At 48.2% G+C, this 16,380-nt stretch overlaps 5 protein-coding genes across 5 annotated transcripts; 2 read left to right on the plus strand and 3 right to left on the minus strand.

Annotated features, from left to right (window-relative positions):
• Positions 1 to 4,765: 4,765 nt before the first annotated feature.
• On the plus strand, positions 4,766 to 5,453 carry FTJAE_10527 (uncharacterized protein; the record flags this gene model as incomplete). Its single annotated transcript, XM_037343378.1, has 3 exons — positions 4,766 to 4,918; positions 4,980 to 5,251; positions 5,303 to 5,453. The coding sequence occupies 3 exons, from the start codon at positions 4,766 to 4,768 to the stop codon at positions 5,451 to 5,453; spliced, it is 576 nt and encodes a 191-aa protein (XP_037202412.1).
• A 1,303-nt stretch (positions 5,454 to 6,756) lies between these two features.
• Positions 6,757 to 7,696, plus strand: FTJAE_10528 (metallo-beta-lactamase domain protein; the record flags this gene model as incomplete). The annotated part of the gene is made up of 2 exons (XM_037343379.1): positions 6,757 to 7,237; positions 7,293 to 7,696. The coding sequence occupies 2 exons, from the start codon at positions 6,757 to 6,759 to the stop codon at positions 7,694 to 7,696; spliced, it is 885 nt and encodes a 294-aa protein (XP_037202413.1).
• Positions 7,697 to 7,938: 242 nt separating this feature from the next.
• Positions 7,939 to 8,907, minus strand: FTJAE_10529 (uncharacterized protein; the record flags this gene model as incomplete). Its single annotated transcript, XM_037343380.1, has 1 exon — positions 7,939 to 8,907. One exon carries the CDS (start codon positions 8,905 to 8,907, stop codon positions 7,939 to 7,941), a length of 969 nt encoding a protein of 322 aa, XP_037202414.1.
• Positions 8,908 to 9,220: 313 nt separating this feature from the next.
• On the minus strand, positions 9,221 to 11,589 carry FTJAE_10530 (sulfate permease II; the record flags this gene model as incomplete). The annotated part of the gene is made up of 3 exons (XM_037343382.1): positions 9,221 to 10,629; positions 10,677 to 11,223; positions 11,275 to 11,589. 3 exons carry the CDS (start codon positions 11,587 to 11,589, stop codon positions 9,221 to 9,223), a joined length of 2,271 nt encoding a protein of 756 aa, XP_037202415.1.
• Positions 11,590 to 12,507: 918 nt separating this feature from the next.
• FTJAE_10531 (non-ribosomal peptide synthetase) lies at positions 12,508 to 15,697 on the minus strand (the record flags this gene model as incomplete). The annotated part of the gene is made up of 3 exons (XM_037343383.1): positions 12,508 to 14,380; positions 14,430 to 14,916; positions 14,971 to 15,697. 3 exons carry the CDS (start codon positions 15,695 to 15,697, stop codon positions 12,508 to 12,510), a joined length of 3,087 nt encoding a protein of 1,028 aa, XP_037202416.1.
• Between the last annotated feature and the right edge of the window lie 683 nt (positions 15,698 to 16,380).

The following is a 16,380-nucleotide window of genomic DNA, read 5'->3' on the forward strand; positions in this document are numbered from 1 at the left end:
TATTAATAAGACTTCTTTACCTCAATAAGCCTAACACATACTATTAACTATTAAGAGACGTGATAATCTAATGTGCTTAGTATAATGCCCTACGTATTCTGTAAACATAAACCTAGTATAGACTAGTTTACTTGTTTAGAAACTCCCACCGTCACACTACAGTAATGGCTTTAATAGAGACCTGTCCAGACCCCAGCCGCTACGACAAGCTAAGACCAGGCTGGCGACGGCGGAGCTGAATATCCTGCTATCACTCCCAATAGCAGTATGAATTAGCGATATCTCAGTGGCTCGGCCCGTCCCCATGGATTAAATTCCGTTCTGGACCAAGGAACTATCCCTTGTGGCGGGAACGTGGCTCGCTGAGCTTTGATAAATCACTGCCGTTTGTGTCTAGGGAGGTTTCAGGGATCTTATAGCGCTGGATCCGATTGGCGGCACAAGTGCAGCTGAACTGCTATCACATTCTTAGTGAGTCCAAGATGACTTTAAGCGAAATGTTATTGGCCAGAAGCCGAGAGTAGGCGAGCTACTTCCAATAGACATATCAATAGTTCAGTCGCCTTGTTACACCAGAGTTTCTTTCCACATCGATGGATACGTATATCTAATCCATTTAATGCATACTAAGATCTTACAGAAATCAATATGAATATCTTTTGTACTTATGAACCAGGTCGCATGCCTCCAAAATGTATTTGTAAATCGATTCCTCCTAGATCTTCCATTGTCACTGACATCAGGTTTTGCCATTCGGCATACGATGTATATCGATGAGGCAGCGGGCGACAAGATACACATTCAATCTCTCCAGGTGAAATCGCATCTATACAGCAGACGCTTGCTCAGGGAGCTTTCAGTAACCAAGCAAAAAAGAGACAGGCCCATAGGGTTATTAACAATTTATTGTTCTTTATTCAGCCGCGTATCACGTCACCAGTACCAGAGGTGAATCAGACAAAAGAAATTTTGTTCCTGTTCAGAGGTCAATAATAGAGACGTCAGGGATAAAATATCCGCTTTCGAATCAAGGTGAACATGCTAAGGAAGCAAACTCGGCCTCTTCACGTATTGTTCCCAGATATAAAACCCACTGGCCTCGCCCCCTTCTTGGCAGCGTCATTAATCCTATCGGTAACGATTTCGTCCCAAGTGCTCTCTCAGTTCACCATCGTACTGGCAAGTATCCAGCCTCCGGTCATATCAAGAGCTACCAACGCATTTCCACACAAAAACATCAGCTTAACCCCAGGTATTTTTCATCTCACTCGCCACCATGAGTCCGTCTCTCCAATCATCCGTTACTCCCTCAGTCCCGGAGTCGCGCTGCGAAGCCAAACCGGAGAACTATCCTGGCCCTCTTGTTCAAGAGCCTCATGTCCATGAGTGTGGTAAAGGTATTCGCTGCCGGTGCCAGGGCTGTGATAGCTGTACTGGGAAGATCTACTGCATCAGCAGCCTCCAGTGCTACGATTGCTATTGCAACTGCCCAGTTTAGATATTGTCGGGGGCTCGAGATGAGGTGGCCTATTTAATCTCTTTCGCATCCTTGTTGATGCAAGCTACCTACAATCCGCGTATACGATATTTGTTAATGTAGGTTTTGATCTTTTCATTTTTGGAAGGCTTTGGTATTGTTCTCTGGTGTGATTTCCTATGCGGCGTTCAGGGTGAAGCGAATAAGAGACCTGGCAGGTTGCTCAACATGTCAGGGAAAATCAAAGAAACTCTTACCAAGCATACCAATTAGCTCCGTTGAATTGCTCGTGACTTTGAATGTGATGCCGAGCCCATAAACAGCAAGAATCCTTCCATATTTCTTGTTAAGTTCAACATTGCGCTTGGTGTTTATTAGAGGGAAAGTATGTTACAAGCACCAGGAACCTTCTACATCAAGATGTCACGCTCACGTTCTACTGAAACAGGATATATTCATTCTATATCCTGTATTGTAGACTTTAAGGTCGCAATCATTACATACTGGGGGGTTCCCAGTGTCCGTCGCCTGTTATTGCATCACATAATAAAAGGATTACTCCAGGAACTTTGTTACTATGCTCTTTTTATAATTTCTCAATTTCTATACTTCTGTCCTACTCAATCTAAACCTCTTCATCGCAAACCATGCCAAAGATAAATACCAATCTAAAACATGCTAGGCATTCAAGAAGCGCAAGCCTGGAGAAAACAAAGCATCCCAAGTTGGCTATGAATAGCCACTTAGGCGGGGCAGTTCATGTTGCAGCTAGAGCACTGCATGGTGCCCCAGTTAGAAATCTCGTTCTTGCATCCACTGCAGCCGGTACACTCGCATCGAGTGCTGTGAGGGCACTGAATAGGCTGGGGACCATACTCAGCAGGGATGAGGGAAGGGAAGTAGCTGTGAGTAGTCTCGGTGGGTGAAGAGGGGGCCGAAGACTCAGCAGTGAAAACAACGGAAGGATACATTTTGAAGGTAGGTTTTTAGTGGTTGCTGTGTGTGTGAGTAGATGGTCGTAGCTGTAATGCTGTTGATGTGTTGTTGTGAATTGGTAGTGGATGTTGCGGTGATGCAAGTAATGATTCTTCTCATATTGCAGGGCAGATGCATGGCATTTATACACTCTGAAAAAGACTCAAACACTTCTGTTCAAGCAAACAAGGCTCTTATGTCGAGATCGTTCGGATTACTTGTTCACGGTGACGCTTGGCCAGTGCTTCACCGACACAGTGGCTGCTGTTAGCCAAATTCATTATCTTCTGCGAACGATATGGGATCTTCTGTCTTCGGTTCAGATTTTAAACTGATATAACGATCTACCTTACTTTATTCCCAAAGATGGGTTTCATTCCTTTGTCTGCACTATGAACAGCACCACCAAAGCATTGAATGATGGTTCTTTGAACTACCTCATCAGACGAACACCGCCAAACCATGGGTGACTAACAAGATGAAGTCTATGATCTTTACCGAAGATGTAATCCCATTTAGCATGAGCTTGTGTTCAATATCATGCGTAATACATGAGATTTTGTCAGCTTCAGGCTTGAAGTCGTTCGCCTGATGCAGACATTCTGCTTTACGAATCTTGGCGCTCGGACACTCCTGCAATCTCATACAAGGCTTCAAGGAGGATGAAGATAAACTAGCTATGGTTATTATGATATGCATGAAATATTTTTACAGCTGGAGGAGACTGTGATTCCGTGGATATCGCTGAGAGCATCACGTATATACACAGGCGCTAGTAACTTGTATCCAGCATCACAACTTTACTTCTGAAGTTTAGCTGAAGCACTACAGCCGAGTCCTTCATAACATGTTGAAATGTCATTCCGTTGCCCGCTGTGAATCGCCTTTCTTTCTCTTTGTGTATAAAAGCGAGGCACCATTTCGACGAACCTGATAAATCTCACACTTGCATTACCTCAAACTCTAGTGCCACCCAACTCAAGATAACAAACCTTTCACTTTGACCAATAATTTCAGAGGACAATAGCCATTCTTCGACCACATTCAACATGAAACCCTCAACGACCTCCACGATCGCCTCTTCAGTCCCATCGTCTCCTCAGGACGGTGCAGCCGAAATGCTCTCTCCAATCTCAGCCAACGTCGGTGTCCAGCCAAGTCAGTACCCTCACAGCGAGATATGTCAATGTGCGGAATGTCCCGGCTGCAAGAACTTGATTTATGTCTGGAGGACTGAGCAGTGTGCTGCATGCTACATGGACCACCCTGCCATTGTTCAATAAGGGACGGGCTTCAACTCTTGTGTCCGACATCTACTGCACGAGATTTTGCTGCAAATACATGCCATTTACAATGATTTAGAGATAGTAATAACACGACTACCATTCAGTTTTCCTCTTCTAGATGGTCAAGTGAATTTGAAATGGGTCTCTGTGGATCTGACTCTTTGGGTCCGTAAGGCTCCGCCAAATTGTGTAGCAGCCCTTGCGTTCTTCTCGAGATTGCTGGTGTAGCATCAACTTGCCTCCCGATTATGTATCGAACCTCGTAAGCTCTAGAATCTAAAGCTACATTCCATGCTCTTAATGGCCAGTGTTTTGTGTCAACTTTCTGCCGAGGAGGCTAGGTCCTGTCTGGGCGATCCACAACAGCCTAGAAAAGAATGTGGCAGTGACATCACTTGGAAACAAAACAGCCTTATAATGCTGATATCTTAGATAGTGGAACTTATTTCCCGGAGAAAATCTCGTCTAGGCGGCTAATTAATCTTGCGGCTGGCTCAGTGCTGCGCCATGCCGTGTACGCAGGGATGGGGCTCCTATTCTGACAAGCGGTGTCGCGGGCTCATCAACATCGCAGATCAGAAAATAACCACAAACCATCTCGAAAAAGGACATGATAGTTTTCTCTCACTTTACCTTCATCTCGAATAAGGTTCATTGTCCTCATATTCAGCTCTTCCTCTTTTTTCTTTGACATTGATAGATAGCATATCAATCTTGCATGGTCCACTACTATATGGGTCAGCATGGTTTCTGTCAGCCTGACTCCACGACCCTGAGGCTGACGCTCGGAGAAGCCATCTCAATCCAGGATGAAATCTGACAGGATTCAAACACTTGAGCCACTGACTGAGGCTTGGGCCCAAACAAGCGGAACGATATTTATATATCCCAGCCTCGGAAAATCTCCTTTATTATGGACATGTCTATTTCCGCCAAGTCGATAGAAATACTCTTCCTCTCTTAATTTTCGTTGCCACTTGGAAACAACAGTTCAAGAATATCTGAGTATTATCAGATAACGACCGAAATGGCTTCCCGTCGCCCTGATCTCTCGCAATACCCCACCGGATTCACGGTTCTGCGCATCTTCCAAGCTGTACTGAACATCATCACCATCGTTGTCACGTCTTTCACAATAAATGCCGTCGTAATTCCGGGGAACTGCTTGTTGATCATAACCGTACGTAAGAAGAAAAAAGACCCTATCGTCAATGGAAAGGATTTGCTGACATTGTTTACAGAGCTCTGCTTCACTTCTGGTCTCAACATGGATGGCATTTGCTCACATGTTCTCCAACCGCCTCTTCAATCACTTGGTCGCCGCGATTCTTGACACCATTCTCACTTTATTCTGGCTCGTGTCATTTGCCGTCCTTGCGGCACAAACAGCGGTGCTATGGGCCCACGGCACTGATTACTGCGAAAACAATAAGTGCCCCGACAGTCTCAACAACGTGACGAGTTTTTACGGATACGTCTTTGCTACTTGCGTCGGTCTTGGCGGCTTGGCATTGTAAGTTCATGGGAGGTCTAGGATCAAGTTCATTATGCTGACCATTTGTAGTCTTTTCTCGTGCATTTGCCTTATCTTCCACGGCATCGTCAGCTGCCGACAACACAGATATAACCAGATCGGCACGAATAACGTCTCGGAACCAATTTTTGTCGGCGACAGGCATCCCCAGGGCTCGACCGAGTATCGGCCTCTAGCATAAGTCACTCAGTTAAAGCGAAGAGAATTTAATGATACCAATGATTATTCCTAGAGTAACTTGCCTTGTAAAATCTGTTCGCAAACTCTGGGTGCTGGTGATTCTTATCTTGGAGTCGATAAGATAAGATACGGGCCAATCGATAAGACATCGCTTCTGGGTAAAGTGATCTGCTGACGTCTGCTAAGGAGTACTTTTCCTAGCTCACAAGATTGCCTGCACAAATGGTATCCCTTATTGTGACCTAGCATACATGCTCGTTCTATATTTCGCAACTCACGAACTGATCTCGTTCATTTGGCGTAATGGAAGACATGGTTGCTACGAGATATCCATGGTAAAACTAGAACCCTTACCGATAGATCTTGTGCTAGGCATTATGTAGTAAAAGAAAATGATAAATCATGACGAGAATAGACATTGCAGTAAGTATTCCCTGCGTTCATCCACAGCCTTTTTTTCTTTGCCATTTGCTCCCTTCACGAAACTCTGATTATTCAGCCTTCGTAATTCTCTTCCATCCTCTCGGAATGCCTGGATGATCTCTCAAGTACCCCCGAACATGAAGTAACTTGAATCATCTGCCCCGACCAAGCTGTCAATTTGTCCTGAGTTTCTGCTGTTGTCCTTATCCTCTGGTTACCCTACGCCTGCGGCTGCTTCAAGTGGGGCCGACCCCCAGCCGCCGATCGCCCGACAGCATTAATTACAGTACATTTATGACTGATAGCTCTCATGAATTCCATGAACTTAATCATACGATATTAGAAATATCTAGAACGCCGTTATAGGCTATCGCTCTCCATTTGCCGCGACAGTATGCTCAATACTCGTCTCAGTTCAATCGCCGAGTCGGGCGGGCTGGGATCCACCTCTCGGGGATCAAAAGCGGAAGCCAAACAAGTCCCCGGGACGGGACAATTATATCAGATCAAAGTTTCCAGATCATTCGCGTCGGGCACTAGATTATTAGCATTTCTCAGCAAGTCTTTCGCAATACTATCATAGCCCTTGTATAATTATCCCCTGTATAACATTTACGACAATGGCGTCGCTTACATCCACTATTCGCAGAAGTGCAGTTGCTCTTGAAACCGTACCAACAAAAGCTTTCACATCGCTAGCTGTGTCACGATCTTCCAACAGACGGAATTATTACACAACTGCGGACAATTCCGTTCAAAGAAGAAGCCACATTAGTTGCCAAAAGAGTCTAGCATCGAGACAACCTTGTCTTTTACACTCACGACATCCAACCCAAAATCACATCATCGGCCGCGCTAGATTTGCGACCACCACGACCATAATGGCAGAACCAACGGTCCACTCCCTATTCGAACCAGTCACTGGCACCTGGCAGTACATCGTATCGGACCCAAACACCAAAAGCGCCGTCATCATCGACCCGGTCCTGGACTATGATCCCGTCAAAGCAGCAGTGTCGACGGGATCGGCTGATGCCATCCTCAAGACTGTCAAAGATAATGGCTTGAAGATTGAGATGATTCTAGAGACGCATGCTCATGCGGACCATTTGACTGCTGCATCATATCTCCAGTCAGCCCTTGCCAGAAGTCAAGGTTCCAAGCCACTCATCGGCATTGGAAAGCTTATCCGCCAGGTCCAGAGCTTGTTCGGAGAACGATATGGTATCGATCCCAGAGAGTATGATACTGTGTTTGATAAGCTATGGGAAGACAATGATGAGTTCACCATTGGCACTTTGACTGCCTGTGCTGTTCATCTCCCTGGTCATACGCCAGATCACATGGGATATCATATTGGCAGTAAGTCACATTCAAACTAATACGCCTCTACAATGGTTACTAACTCGTTACCTAGAAAACGTGTTTGTTGGTGATTCCATCTTCCACGTTGACATCGGTTCCGCCCGCGCAGACTTCCCCGGTGGCAGTGCTGAAGCCATCTTCAACTCTGGCCGCAAGATTCTGGCACTGCCAGAAGATACAAAGATCTGGGTTGGACATGACTATCCACCAGCTGACCGGGAAGCCCCGGTTCCTTTTGCCACGGTGAAGGAACACCGAGAGAACAACAAACACCTCAAAGACGGGACACACGAGCACGAGTTCATTGAGATGCGCAAGAAACGTGACGAGTCCCTTGCTGCGCCTCGATTGATCCATCCCTCGTTGCAGGTCAACATCAGAGGTGGACGACTGCCGGCACCGAACCCAGCAGGACTGAAGACTATTCATTTACCAGTGACGGGTTCGTCGTGGTAGAGAAGCCTTGTGACAAGATGCCCTAGCCAAGGGTTGCATATTGTATAATAGCCTGGAAACGGTACTCAGAATGATAGTTTAGCCAGCCAAAACAGATTGAAAATTACCTCTATCTCTCGGGATACCGCATTAAATCAAATCCAATCTATTAGATCTAAGGTTCATCAAGCTTCTATTCTAAAGTATAGTATATAAGCAGAAAATACAATAAGCAATCAGTAAGCCTCTTTCAGCCCCAATATCTAAGCAAACCAGAGTCCAGCCACCAGTCCAGCACCAAACATCGAAACGATGGTGATAAAGGAACTCAATCCCATCGTGGCCATACCACTGATGCCGTGACCACTCGTGCATCCGCCGGCGATGCGAGCGCCAAAAGTCAGAAAAGCTCCGCCAGCCAGAACCATTGGCAGTGATGCCTGTTCGCTTTGTGCCATGACCTCCCGGATGGCCGGAAATTTGGACATCGCCGCCCAAGAACCCATCATCAATCCACATGCAAAGAGTATGTTCTGAGGGATCGATTTGATACCCTTGCCACCGACAATATCCCAGAAGAACTTTCCAAACTCCTCATAGGCACCGCTGACGCCAACGGGCTTCTCGGTCAAGATAACAGACGATAACTGTCCGAGGCCGATGAGGAGGCCACCGACAACCGGATGCAGCATGGTAACACTTCTCGGGGCGATGTATAAGATGCCAGCAAGTATCGCAAGCATCGTTATCTCATACCCGACGAGAACCTTGCCTGCAGATAACCCGGTTACATCCATGACTGATGTGTTCTGGACACGGCTCGTCGGCGGCTTGACTACGTACGGCTTACACCGCACCCAGATAACGCCCGCAAGGAGCGACGTGCATGCGAGAAGCCGACTGGCGCCAATACCCGCCGTGGCTTGCACCAGGACTGTCCCGGGACAAGCACCCGTTAAGCTTATCCCCAGACCCAGCATGGCACCACCAATTAGGTTGCCGTCGTATGGGCCCAGCCATCCGTGCGAACTTGCTGACCGGGCTGGGATCTTTGTGGTTTTGGAGTTGTAGAGGGTGAAGATTGTGGCACTGGTCGCGGATGCGGTAAGGAACGTGGCCAGCATGTGGAAGTCGGAGAGGCGGAATTGATTCTTTATGACCTGCGGGTTTGCTACGCCTGAGAGAGTGAGGCCTGTGCCAAAGATGGCACCTGTTATCAAGCTTGTTGCCATGATTGTTAAAAAGGTCTATGTATGTAGCTCTTTGATGTTGTTTTTTGATGATAAAGTTCAAGACACATGGCAGAGGTTGAAAATCTTTGCTCTATTAACTCGCTCTATCGCTGTCTAAAATCACGCTTCATTTCCGCTCTAGTGCAGCTTAAACTCGCTAGTAAACCAAATGATCATTAAATCTAGTCCCCGGTCCGATGAAAAAATTAGAGTTTTTTGAAGACGCCGATATCCACTGATTTTCTCCGGAACGGCTCGGCGAAGAACGGACGGAGTGGGGCTGTTGACTTCGGCGCCCGGAAGTCGGAAACAATCAGTCATTTTCTGTTTCCGTCTCGGTTCCTGGACGGCACTCGCTTCTTCTTGCATTGGCCACCGCCGCCGTCACCGCCTCGTCAAGATCGGCGTGGAAGAAGGGCCTGTCGGTCGGGAAAACTGGTCTCAGACCTTGTTTTTCTGCTGGTGTAACAGATGATGACGATTCGATTTCTGTGCTTGTTTGTGTGCCAATTATGCTTTCGTCGTCTGTGCTGCTCTGTCGTCTTCTGTTTCCGTGTTCTTCGTCAAATGATCTGGCCAATGGCAGAATTGAAGTCCAGCTTCCAATTGAATGCCCATTTTCTGTCGCACTCTGGCCGAAGCCGACAGCTGTCAAAGCTCGCCTCGCCCATCGATTTCTGAGCCCCCCAAAATGCCATTGAATTGAATATGGGCTCGCCCATCGATCAAGTGCATTTCTCACATCGACCAGTCCTTGTACACTGGTGATGTCAATATTATGAATTGTTGAACAGTCGATCACGATTGCTCGTAACACAGGAAGTCCTGTGTCTCCTTTGTGCACGACTGGTTTGTCGCACCAAAGAGCCTCCGACTTGTCGCACTCTGGCTCCTCGGTCGCCCGCCTTGTGTGAGTATACACGTAATCTGTCAACGTCTTGAAGTGCATTGCTTGGTTGAGATAATTGAGGCCCTCGGGGAAATGGTAGATCAAGATGCCTGGGTGGGGGCTTTCGACTGCGATGTCTTTGTTGGAAGCGTCTTTTCGTGAAAGACTAAGGTAAATGTCACGCGATGGTGCCTTCTCGCGCGCAGTTGTAGAAAAAGGCTGCTCGTCTTCGCTTGGATCAATCTGCTGGACAGTGACCCGACCAAGAAATTCGCCGCTGGTGCGAGCAATGCGAACAAGTAGAAGTAGGAACGAGAGACCAGTGGTGACATAGATACCCGTCTCAAGTCCCGTGAAAATTGCGATAATAACACCGGCCACCCAGATGAAAAACTCAAAAGGTGACAGTCGCCAATACTTCATCACTGTAGACGGAGAAGCAACGAGGTTTGAAACAGCATGGATGATCAGACCAGCCAAAGCAGCGCGTGGAATGAAGTAAAACACTCCCGTAAGAGCGTAAAGCGCAAGAAGTAGCATGAAGGCGCTGAAAAGGCCAGCCATGGGTGTCTTGACACCAGCCTTTGATAGAACAGCTGAGGCGCCAAATGACCCCGTGCATGAGTAGCCACCCAGGAATGGGCCGATGATGTTTGCTGTACCTTGAGCCATGATCTCTTGCGATGGGGCAACCTCGTACCCATGCTTCTTACCGAAGCTTTTGGCGATGGCGATATGCTCGACGATGAGGATGATAATGATGATGGGGCTTTGTGGGAGAACAACGCCAATGAGATCAGGCTTTAGATCCGGAAGACCAGCATGAACGAAGCCTGTGTGGGTCAGCGGTTGAAGAGGCGATGTTGAGAGACTGACTTACCTTGGTTGATGTGTCCCACAATTCGGAACTTGCTCTCATCTTCCTTCAAGTTGCGGTTGACCAGGAAGCTCACCAATGTATATAGTAGCATGGCGAAGGTGAGGCGCAGGGAAGACATGATCGACCACATCTTCTTTCGCGCAGGTTGACGAGCCTCCAACTTGGCAAAGACAAACTTGGCCAACTCAAGCAGAACAAGACAGGTGATACCGATAGCAGCGTCCAGCTTGGTGCCGCCAAGGTTCTTCATTGTTGATATGAACACTTTGTAAGGCTCTTCACGTGTATTGACGCCATGGATACCCAGTAATACGGGGAGCTGAGTGCACATGATGGAGATGCTGGCTGCGGTGATGAAGGCTGATACTGGGATGTAGGGAATGACTTCGACCAGCCAGCCAAGACGAAATAGACCCATTGCGAAGAGAATAATGCCAGTCATGAATGATAATGTTCCCGCGATCTCGGCGCTTGTGTAGGTATCTGGTCGTGATTCGTGGACGTGGGAAATGACTTCTCCGACGAGAAGAGAACCAACAGCGGTGGTCTACAGCCTCAATGTTAGCCAAGATGTAAAAAATATGGATGATTGACGTACTCCAATGACAATGTCTTTCGATGTTCCGAATAACCAGTACGTTGCCGCACCAGCAAAAGAGGTATACAGCCCAAAGTCTGGCGGTAGTGTGGCGAGAAGGGCATACGCCATGGCTTGAGGAATAACGACCAGCCCAACGGTCAAGCCAGCGATGCTGTCACCTAACAGCCACCGCCAGTTGTATCTGGGCAGCCAATTCAAGCAAGGAAACAAAGACTTAGCAAAGCGAAGTGAATCATGTCGGCTAGGAACGCATTCCCCCAGCGCCTCCTTCACCGTCGGTTCAACTTCGTAATAATCGATCGTCTTCTTCATGATTGCCCCAGGAAGAAAGTAAGGTTATTTTGGAGGAAAATCATGGTTAATTTGTGGGCCGTTGGGAAGGATTTATAGATATCGTATCGTGGGTGAGGCCGACAGCCGTGGAGCGAGACGGTAAAAGTCGGCGGGGCCGCTGTGAGACGTTGGTCGCCGATCTGTTGGGGCCGGCGGTGACGGGGCCGATACCCTCGGACGGTCATAAAAATGCAGGGAGAATCGAGATCGGGCCACGAATCCTGCTGATTTGTTTTGTCTGTTTTTGGGAGGTCTTATCGGGCGGTACAACATGCGGTACAGCCTTGCTTCGGGGAACTCAGTGCGAAATGATTCTGCGCTCTGGAGGAAACTCCAACATATGAATAATAGAAAGATTGGTAGTTAAAACTTATGACGGCTCAACGAGACATATCAAGCCAATATCTATATATATATAAAAAAAGCCCAAATTGACTTTAGATTTTGAAAGGCAATTGCATATATGTATACCCTTGAGACAGATAAGCCTCTAAATCCAAAACATGATAATATGCTTTTATCACAACATAGTCAATAACCTTATTGGCAACAACCTTGATACGAATGAGAACGATAAGCCGATTCCTGACGGCGTCTGCGAGTCGCAGGAGCAAGCTTTGAAGATTTGGCATTTGAGCGATCTTATCTTATTAATTCTTTTACTGCAGCGCGACAATTATCCGTACTTGCGGTCCACCCGTCCTGGGTCCGATCGCCCGCAGTCTCCGGATGTTGCAAAATGGAACGAGCACACCCTCATAAGACACTTCCATGATCTCAATATTTAATTAATTTTATTATTTGCACCTATATAAACAAAAGAAGAACTTGCTTGAAAGCCAAAGCTGGTACTGGCTCACCCGCAAAGAACGCTTCAAAGTCCCCGCCCACCAAATTTTAAGAATCCAAGATGGGACCGTACGCCGGAATACCGCGACTCTCCAGCTGATAAACCACTTTCGCCGTCGTCGACCGGTTGGAAATGATGCACACACATTCAGCACCACTCTCCTTGTAGGCTTGATATGCCAACTTGACCATATCTGGGCGACCCTTCTTATCTGTATCCCAGATAATGGCCTCAGAGTCCATGGCAAGAATAGTATCGAGAATCTCTTGTCCATACGTTGAGAGAGGGTTCTTGGTAGACCAGACTACGTGGCACGGAACACGCCTCTCCATGATGACGGGCATACAGGGTCCGATGCCTGATCCTGTTGCCACCAGAACAACTTTCTTGAACAGCGGAGCGACAGCAAGAACACCAGATGCTGGAGTACCTCGAGTCCAGATGGATGTAGGAGGCTTCTCAATGATTCGTTTGGTCCAGTCACCTGCTTTAGATACAATGATTGAGAAACCTTTGCCGCTGGGTTCAGGAATCGCTGCGAAAGCATGCCACTCAATCATGGGTCGATCAGTGATGCGAACACCTCGTGAGGTGCAAGGCCCAGGGGTGCAAAAGTCAAAATGAAGGCGCACAGCATGGTTGGAGAGAGGTTCGGGCCTGACGTTGACGCGACGGAGTCTGGCCCAAGGTAGAGCGATGCTGAGAGTGATGAGCGATAGCAGGTAAATCGTTGGATTCTTGGCCAATGCGTCCCCCAAGGGCTCAGTTGCCGTTGCTGCTGTTAATGTAATAACATGAGCCCAAACAAGAGCGACAGAGAACCAGCCGACAAAGCGATGCGCCCACTCAAACTGATCGTGCATCTTCATACGGACACTGGGGTACGCCATGGCAAGGATGAAGCAGAGAAGAAGCAGAATGACATAAGTCAATGCAAGAACAACACACTTGATGGGAGGTTGATATGTCTCGAGAAGGAAGTCCCGGCTAGTCGAGATGGTGTACATGAACCACCAAGCAGTAGCGGAGACAGCGCAGCCAGAGTGAACACCACCATTATGATATACACGGGCAAAGTGCCTTCGGATAGACAGGGGGAATGACGTGGGGACTCGGGAACAGACGAAGAATATCGCATTGACGACGTAGTCTTGACGTACGAGGACGGCGCAGAGAAGATTCGATGCAACAGCTGTTGCGACCTTGGAAGGAGAAGGGAAGAAGTTGTTGTTACGGCTCTCCCAGAGAAGGAAAATGAGGACAGTGAGATTGGACAGGAAGATGAGCCCGAAGAGCTTGCGATATGCTGAGAATGCAGTGTGACGCAGCCAGCGCCATCCGTGAAAGCCATTCTTATCAGGGAGTGCATACTCTTCAGTCTCGACCTCTTCAAAGTCCTCAATAACACCCTTGAGGTCCTTCTCCAGATCCCTCATGGTACCATTCTTCTCACCCTCGAAGAGCGTTCCATCGCTTGAACTGCCAATTGACAGCAAGCGCTCATGCGATGGCCATACCGTCTCCGGTCTAGCCTTCACAACCGTCTGCTGCACATTATCACTGCCCTCAGCGATCTTGTACAGCACTCTCTTGTCAATCTTTCCATTCGGCGTGAGTTCTAGAACGGGAAGATGTTTCCAGATTGTGGGGACGGCGTAGAAGGGCTGGGTCTTGCCAACGGTTTGTTTCAGTTCCGTTTCAGCGATTGGGACGTGGGATGAGTAGAAGCCCCACAGAGCGTTGTCGATCTTGAGGGCGCAGCCTTTTATGACGCCGGGATTTGATTCGATGGAGCGGGATACGCCGTCGAGCTCGACGCGGAAGCCTTGGATCTTGACCTGGTCGTCTTTTCGGCCGAGGGGGAGGAGGCTGCCGTCTTCGAGCCACTGGGCCAGATCGCCGGTGTTGAACATCATGTTGCTATTCATGTTAGTGTTATTCAGTTGCAGTGTTGTTATCAAGAACTTACCCATCGTTGGTAAACTTGTCCAGCTTGTAGCGAGTGGCCGTAAGTTCGGGGAGATTGATGTAGCCTCGAGAGACACCTGGGCCTCCAGCCCACATAACACCAGGCTGGCCAATTGGAACAGGGTTCTCATTATCGTCCAAGATGTAAACATTCGTGTTGGGATTAGGCTTGCCAATTGACAACGGAATGCCTGGTTGGTGAAGATGCGCTGTGTTGAGCATGCTGATCTCGGTCGGTCCGCAGACGTTCCAGAAGTTGACATGGGGAGCCCATTTCTCAGCGAGCGCCAAAGGACAAGGCTCGCCACCGACAGCGATTGTATCGACATTGGGGAAGTCTTCGATTCGTGGCATGTATTTTTGAACGACCGATGGGGTAGCGATGATGGTGTCGCATCGTTGGAGACACTCGGTCCAGGGCTCGAGACCGCTGCCTCTGATGTGAAGAGTTCCGCCGTTCATCATTGTACCCAAGATCTCCCAGGCACCTGTTGACAAGAATGGTTAGTCAAGTCAATTGATCTCAGTCACATCTCACTTACACATATCGAATGCAACATTCAGCTGCTGTGCCACGTTCCTGCCAGGTCTAATGCCCAACTTGGATGGTTCTGCCAAAAGGGTATTGGTGACACCTCGATGTCTCACGTCCACACCCTTAGGTCGGCCTGTCGTACCCGAAGTGTAGATGACATATGCACCATCATCTGGACCGACCTCCACCATCGGGTGTGAAGGGTTACCTCTGCGCCAGAGATCTGAGTGGCTGTCCAGATCGAGAACATTGACAATGTTCCGTCGATCATCTGGAATGCTGCGAATAACCTTGTCAAAGAACTTGGGGAGACAGAGAACAACCGGAGCGTCGGAGTCGGCAATGTCAAAGCCTAATGTGTCGTCGGTGACGATGCCACCATCCAATGGCACGTACTGTCCGCCGGCTTTGAGGACGGCGAGGATAAAGACAACCATCTCAATGCAACGCGAGTACACCAACACAACACGATCTCCAACCCTCAAGCCGAAAGTATGTATCAGCTCGTTCGCCAACATGTTTGCCCTTCGGTTGAGCTCTCGGTATGTGATGGTGCTCCCATCATAATGTCGAACGGCAATGAGATCAGGGTGCGCCAGCGCAACTGCCTCAAAAGCGTGGTGAGCAACATTGTACGGAATAGGACACTCAGGCCCCTTGCTGAATCGGTTGAATAACACTCTATCCGCCAGGGAGAGGCTCTCAAGGGAGCTGAAAGAATAGGAAGAAGACATTATGGGACGCTTTGGGCATAGAACGTCTGACCACGGAACCAAGCACGCCGTCAAGGCTGCGTCATGGCGATCTCCTTAAGTATTTGTAACCTGCAAAGAAAAGTGCAATTGGAAATGACGGAGAATCTTAACAGCACAGGATATTGACTAAATTTCCGCTTCTGGTTTCGGAACAAGAAAAGTCTACGACAATCGAGTGTATACGGCAGCTCGATTCTTGGTAGCATAAAACCCTGGGCGTCTTCAGCATGTGGATTCGGCCGAATAAGGTTGCATTAGTGAGATCTTTTGGCTCAGATGCATAACGCTCCGTTGGGGTTTCTACTCTTTACGGAAGCTGATCCGCCGCAGTGACCAAGGCAGATGAAGCAAGGTCCCTGCACATCAGAGGCGTAACGATCAGGGTTTAGTACGAGATTCCCAAAACGAAACGGAGATCGTTCTGTTTTACGTAGTAAATGGCGAGCTTGACAGGGCAATACTACAGCAGAATAGGCTTACCGTTCGGAGTGGAGCAGAGAATCTGCAAGGGGCCCTGAAACTCGTCACGTTTTGTGCTCTTGAACGGCTTTCGTCAGTGCTTCTGTTCTGTTCTTTAGGAAGTTGGGATAAGTCAAAGAAGGGGGAAATGGCCCCCCCCTGCCAATGACCCCCCCTTACTAGTGCATTGATATGATTGGCTG

This window comes from Fusarium tjaetaba (assembly GCF_013396195.1).
Source record: "Fusarium tjaetaba strain NRRL 66243 chromosome Unknown NRRL66243_c0000245, whole genome shotgun sequence".
Lineage (NCBI taxonomy): Eukaryota > Fungi > Ascomycota > Sordariomycetes > Hypocreales > Nectriaceae > Fusarium > Fusarium tjaetaba.